Source organism: Peromyscus californicus, unplaced genomic scaffold (assembly GCF_007827085.1).
Source record: "Peromyscus californicus insignis strain IS unplaced genomic scaffold, ASM782708v3 Scaffold_7__1_contigs__length_154581171, whole genome shotgun sequence".
NCBI classification, from domain to species: domain Eukaryota; kingdom Metazoa; phylum Chordata; class Mammalia; order Rodentia; family Cricetidae; genus Peromyscus; species Peromyscus californicus.
The window spans coordinates 93276238-93283206 of record NW_026294595.1 but is presented as its reverse complement, the minus strand read 5'-3'; the positions used below and the strand labels follow the sequence as shown (position 1 = coordinate 93283206).

Genomic DNA, 6969 nt, shown 5'->3' with positions numbered 1-6969 from the left:
GAGGCCAACTGGAATATGTAGTAATCTGGGGGCTATCCTGGGCTATGTAACAAGATCCTCTCAAGAAAAATAAAGATAAAGAAGAGAGAGAGAAGGAAAGGAAGGATGGAGGCAGGGAAGAAAGGAGAGTGAAGGGAAAGAGAAAAACCCAGACTTCTAGACTTGCAAAAATTGTTTTTGTGTGTGTTTGTGTTATTTTCTTGTTTGAGACAGGGGTCTCAGTATGTAGACCAGGCTGGACTAGATCTCAAAGAGATCCTTTAATCCCAAATGCTAGATCCAAAGGTGTTCTCCACATTACCCAGTAAAGATTGGTTTTGAGCAGTAGGTAGGTAGGAGTGAGCATGGTCTCTTCCTTACCATTAGGAAGAAGTGTGTTCCTACAGGAGACTGCCTCAATCCAGGAATTCTCTAGGACTGCAACACTTGAATCACATTTTTCTTGCTCAAATAATGAAATGTTTTGTTTTTTTGAGACAGGGTTTCTCTGTGTAGCTTTGGTGCCTTTCTTAGAACCCACTCTGTAGCCCAGGCTGGCCTCGAACTCACAGAGATCCACCTGCCTCTGCCTCCTGAGTGCTAGGATTAAAGGCATGCACCACCACTGCCCGGCTCAAATAATGAAATGTTTGCAAGAAAAAATTAACAGGAATAATTATATCATTTGTATTTTAATTGAATTACTGAAGTGTATTTAAGAATCTTATGACTCGGGGTTGGAGATTTAGCTCAGTGGTAGAGCAAAGGCCCTGGGTTTGGTCCTCAGCTCCAAAAAAAAAAAAAAGAATCTTATGACTCAAGATGTCTCAAGATGTGTTGTGCCACTGAGCCTGAGAACTTGAGTCCCAGGCTTGTATATGTGTATGGCAGTTTGTGTACACACACACACACACACACACACACACACACTTACACACAAACACACATGCAACTTAAGAAAGACATTACCCAATTCTTTTGATGTGGCTAATAGTTGACAAAATGTGGCTTTGAAAACACAAACAGGCTTCACGTGAAGAGAGTTAATGGGTTTGGAGTAGAAGGGCACAGTCATAGTCATGCATAATGCTCATTTGTAGAAGGCAGGGGTCCTGAGCAGAGTAAGTGCCGTGGTGGTAACAGTCCTGACTCCGATGAGCATGCCATTCTAAAACCTGGTTGGTTCCTTAAGCTGCACTGCTTTGGTCTTTGTTGTTATTTTGAGACACAGTCTCACCATGTGGCCCTAGCAGAGGCCAGAAGAGCAGATCAGATCCCTGATGCTGGAGTTTCAGGGGGTCGTGAGCCACTCTAAGAGCAGTGAGTGCTCTTAACATGGAATCATCTCTCCCGCCAGCCTTGTTTGGCTTTTTCTTTTCTTTTTCTTTTTTTCTTTTTTTGGTGTTAACCAGAACCCTTTTATACACTTTTAAATTGGGCTGTTAATTCTTTTGTTGTTGAGAAAAGATCTCATGTCCAGAATAATAGTAATAAAGAATACAACAACAAAAAGACTAAACTCCACTGTGAGCTATTACTTTACACTCACTAGGAGAGAAATATTATGGTAAGTTAATACACAGATTGGGGCTGGAGAGATGGCTCAGCGGTTAAGAGCACTGGCTGCCCTTCCAGAGGACCCAAGTTCAATTCCCAGCACCCACATGCAGCTCACAATTGCCTGTAACTCCAGTTCCAGGGAATCCGAAACCCTCACACAAAGTATATACAGGCAAAACACCAGTGCACATTCTGGAGAGATGGCTCAGTGGTTAACAGCACTGACTGCTCTCCCAGAAGACCTGGGCTCAAGTCCTAGCACCCACATGGCAGCTCACAACTGTCTGTGATTCCAAGATCTGACACCCTCACAGTCATATGTGCAGCAAAACACCAATGCAAAGAAAATAAAAATAAATTAAATAAACCTTTAAAAAAAAAAAGAAGACAGAGATTATGGGTCCACTTATGTGAAATGCCTAGAACACACAATCCCTAAAGAACAGACTAACTCTACCAGAAGTTGAGGGAGGAGAAAAGGGAATGATTGCTTAGCAGGTACAGATTTCTTTCAGGGGTGAGAAAACATTTTGAAATCATGAGAGAAGGTTGCTCAAGTTTGTGGACATAATAAATGCCAATAAAGTGTATATCTTAAACTGGTTAATTTTATGCTATGTGAATTTTATTTGAATTTTTAAAAAAGCAAGGCATGGTGCTTCGTGCCTGTGTTCCCACTGGGGAGGCAGAGGTAGGATTCATGGTTCAAGAGCAGCTTGGGCTACAAAGAGAAACTCAAAAGTCCTAGGGGACCAGGAATGGAGTTTAGCTGTAGAGCACTTGCCTTTCTTGTGAATGGACCTACATTCCATCCTAAGCACGGGGGAGGCGGGGAGGGGTTGTCAGAAAACCAGTAAAAACAGATATGCAAGGTGCTGGAAAAAAATGACATATTTACAGTCCTGTAAGTCCCCAAATGAACTAAAAGGAAGGAGGTAGCAAGTACAAGCAGGTTCCTTTACAGTGAAACCTCACTCTTCCCCAAACCCTGAGTATCAACCAATGGGATCAGTCCCTGCCCCAAGGCCTAGCCTTGTTTCAACCCAAGAAGCCATTCTCCCACTGACCACATCCCTCAGTCTTCCTGCCAGTCATCCTGCGCCCAGACTGGCATGGGTGAGACATACTCAAAGTCTGGCCCTTTATAGCGGAGGGCATGCAGGAACATCACAAGATCTTGGGGCAAGGGATCCTGTCGCAACACCCGGCACTCAGCACAGAGTGGGTCTGTTTCTTGATTCGTAACATCTGCTTTAGCTGTCTTCTCTGGTGTGTCCAGATCCTGAGAGGCTGCCTCAGCTATTCCATCTCTCTTCTGGGCTACTGTAGCCAACTCTTCCAGGCTGCCCTTGGCCAACTCTGAAGAGGGGGCAGTGGAGTCCATGAGTCCTGAGGCCAGGTCACCCTCACAGAGATCTAGCACATTCAGGCTTTCTTTGGCCTGATGTTCTGCAACCAGGTCCCGGAGAAGTTCCTCATCTGTCTTTGGAATGTGGCCACCCTGGCCTCGAGAAGGACCCCAGGCAGCTGAATTGTAGATGGGGTCATTGAGGATGGGGTGGCCCAGGAACTGGAGGTGGACTCGGATCTGGTGAGTACGGCCTGTAAGTGGTCGGCACTGTACCACACTGGAGTGGCCATTGTAGCTCAGTCTCTGGAACACAGTCTCACAGGGCTTGCCCCGGGGATCCACACGGCACACTCCTACCTTGTAAGACACCACTAAGATGGGTTCCTTGCAAGTTACCTCCTTGTCAGGGAACTCCCCTTCAACTCGGCATACGTACTCCTTCTCCAGCTACAAAGGAGGAAAAGGGGAAAAGTCAGTCCAAAGCCAAAGTGCAGAGTCTAAACCCGCTATAGGATGCACCAGCGCATCTGAGAGAAGAAGATTCAAACCCTAGTGCTAGCTTTGTCAGTGTCTCCACCCTGGGTAAGTCAGTTAAGCTCTGTACATCCCCACACCTCATCTAGGAACAGGAACTCCGGCTGGAGAGAGAGCTCTGCAGTTAACATCACCTGCTGCCCTTGCAGAGGACCTGGGCTCGGTTCCCTGCATCTCTATGGTTGTTCAAAACCATCCCTAATTCCAGTTCCAGGGGATCTGTCCCCTCTCTGACCTCTGCAGGCACCATGCACACATGTGGTGCACAGAAACACACACAGGCAAAACACTCGTATAAAATAAAAGAATACATCTAATTTAAAAAAAAAATATATATATATATATAAAATCAGAAAACATTTATCTCATAGGGCTGCTATTAGCATTTAGTAAATTGGACTCTAATGTGCTGGGGATTAAGTCTGGCATGTGCTCAATAAATGCATTATGATCCAGATGCAGAATTCCAAGTCTCCAGATCATAACAACTACCAGCCAATACTCTTACACCTCTCCAGCTTTATCCAGTCTTCCTTCTAAGCAAGCCGCCTCAGAATCTTAAAAATGTTTAGTGATTTCTGAACAGCAAACTACCATGAAGCAGTACAGCCATCTCCAAAGACCTTCTGAAACATACAGGGCAGGCTGTCTTTGGCACTTTCCGTGCTGAGCCTCCTCAAAGTAGGAAGGATGTAGACACACCCCAATTTGGATTCCATGACCCCTGTCTAACACAAAGCACGAGGGAGCCCAGGAAGCAGTCTCCAGCAGACAAAAGCCTGGCTCACCTGCCGGTCCCGAACTTGCTCATGGATCTTCTCTGAGACTGCAACCGTCTTGGCAAACATGAGCACTCCTGAGGTGAGGCGATCGAGCCGATGCAGCGGGTGCAGCTCCTTCAGTTGGTGCTCCTTGCCTAGGATGAAGATGACCGTGTTGTGTCGGAAACGGCCACAGGGGTGGACAGGAATGGAGGATGGCTTGTCTATAACAACCACGTCTTCGTTCTCAGCTAGCAGGCGAATGGGCTCAGCTGTGACTGGTGGCTCATGTCTGTGCACCGTGTTCCGCAGGAAGTCGTTGTCCTGTCAAAAACATAGGCAGCCAGTCAGCCTGGGGCAGCAGCCTATAGACAGCCAGCTTCCTCAGCTCCTCATTGACATGGAGGAATGGTCACAGTGAAGCCTTAAGCACAAAAAGAAGTGGCTGTCGTGTGATGTCATTTTGTAAAAATACACACAGGCACACACCTAGTGTTGAAAACTACACAGGTGGTTGAATACCTTGGTGGTGAGATTGTGAGTGTTTTCTGGTTTTGCTTCTTTGTGTAATCTTTACAGTAAAATTGTATTTTAAAAATTCTTTACGACATTTATTCACGTGTGTGCACGTATAAAGGCACATGCAGAGGCGAGAGGTTGTGAGTCTTAGTGGCAAGGACCTTTACCTGTTGAGCCATCAACCATCCTGATACAAATATATTTTGAAAGCAAATGTCTTTTAAATAGGGGGGAAACCTCTATTCGTTACCAGTTATAACCTTCAACAAACAACACCAAGCCGTGAGTCCGGAGCTCCAGGCTCTACATCTAGATTGGACACAAACTCACTACACATTCTTGGGCAAGTCATTTTACCCGCTCTGGGCCTCAGTTTTCTTACCTGTGAATGTGAGAGTTACGACAGACCTGTGGTTTTCAAAATCAGTATGAGAGGTTATTGCCAAATCCTGAAATTACCCTTTTCTCCTTATAATCACGGTGAGCCAGTGTAATCACAGGTGTCTTATGGAATTAAAAAGAAAAAAAAAAAAAAAAAGCCAAAGCACCTGGCTATCTATCCCTGAATTTCTAGTTCTCTAACACCAGGATCCATGACAAATACTTCAGGCATTAATATGATCACACATTTCGAAAATTGCACTGTTGCCTTTCTTCCCTGTTAGAGCGCACAACAACATGCTTAACTTTGTGCCTGATACAGTTAAAAACACATGAGTAAGGTATCTACTATTATTATTATTTGTACAGAGATCTGTCATGCAGGGTGGAAAGTAGGCAGCCCCCTTGACAAAAGGCAGATAAAAGAGGAACATGAGAACTTCCATTCCTGGTTCTTTAAAAAAAGGATTCTGGCCAGCCCCATCGGACACCACCTTGAGCACGATGCTGAGGTCCTGAACTGGTTCCTCGTTGAGATGCAGGCGTCCCGCCCGGACTGCAGCCTCGTAGTACGCCAGTGGCTGGGATCGGAACTCGGTGCTGAAGACGTGCAACAAGCTGCGGCCCACCCAGCGACCTTTACAGTAGGTCTGGAAGTCAAAGTAATAGGGCCGCACCTTGCGCAGGCCGCCCTCGAAGTAGTAGGTGGTCTCTGCAAAGTGCTCATCGCCAAAGCTGACCCCAGTCCGCCGTTTCTTCGGGGGCGGCACGACCCGTTCCCCGGCGGCGCCTCGCCGCTTCTTCCTCTTGCCTGAGTCGGCGACTGGAGCTGGGACCTGTTCCCCCGCCGCCGCCGGCTCCAGGCCCTCGGGGAGCGGCTCTCCGCCCCCGTCACTACCGGGGTCTCCATTTTGCTGAACCGGAGCCTTCAACTCGCCCGCTGCCTCGGCCTGGGTACAGAGCGCCTCGGCCATCGCCTCCCTACAGCCACCCCAAGCCCTGGCAAAGCTGTGGGACCAGAGCGCCAGCCGCCACTGCAGAAGGATTCGTAGGCAGACGGGGACACCCCGCCACATGACAGCGAGGCCAACGGCTCCAGGGTCGCAATCTGATGGCGTCATATGAAAGCAACCAATCAGAGAGACCCATTACGGAGGTTTGCAAGAAGCAGTGAGTTGACTTAGCAGAGTTAGGTGTCTGAGGATGTCTTCCCCCAGAGTGGCTTATGAAGGAAAAAATGAGCGTACACAGACTCCCGTCATCAAAGAGATCAGAGGTTATTTCCCAAAGGAAGTCTTCGGGAATGCTCCACGTAAAAGCGCTGGATGGAGATGATGGTACACATTCCATATAGATATGCTCTACTTCCCCGGGTCTGTAAAACAGTTTACTTACAAGAAGCAGAGCGGGCAAGGCAGCGCACACCTGTAGTCTCCGTGCTCAGGGGGTAGAGGCAGAAGTATCATTAGTTTCAGTTCTAGGTTACCCAAGAGCGTGTCTCAAAATAAAAACAAACAACCAAATAATAATTATTATTGTTGTTTTAAAAACAAAGAAGCCGGGCGGTGGTGGTGCATGCCTTTAATCCCAGCCCTTGGGAGGCACAGGCAGGCGGATCTCTGTGAGTTGGAGGCCAGCCTGGTCTACAGAGTGAGTTCCAGAACAGCCAAGACTGTTACATAGAGAAACCCTGTCTCGAAAAACAAAAACAAATGAATAAAAAGAAAAACAAACAAAAAGCAAACAGGCAGGACACAGAGAACCAGTCAGAATGAAAGTTGCTACGACTATCACTGTACCAAGAACTGTTCTGTCTACTATACTCTTTTGAGGGGCAGTGTTGGGGAATCCTAGAGTCTCAAGCACTCTACCATTCAGTTATAT

General features: G+C 47.0%; 1 protein-coding gene across 1 annotated transcript; it reads right to left on the bottom strand.

Annotated features, from left to right (window-relative positions):
* Positions 1 to 2142: 2142 nt before the first annotated feature.
* Positions 2143 to 6183, bottom strand: Rpusd2 (RNA pseudouridine synthase domain containing 2). Its single transcript, XM_052725376.1, has 3 exons — positions 5580 to 6183; positions 4213 to 4509; positions 2143 to 3337 (listed from the first exon to the last, which is right to left on the bottom strand). Exons 1-3 carry the CDS (start codon positions 6159 to 6161, stop codon positions 2615 to 2617), a joined length of 1602 nt encoding a protein of 533 aa, XP_052581336.1. The 5' UTR covers positions 6162 to 6183; the 3' UTR covers positions 2143 to 2614.
* Positions 6184 to 6969: the final 786 nt, after the last annotated feature.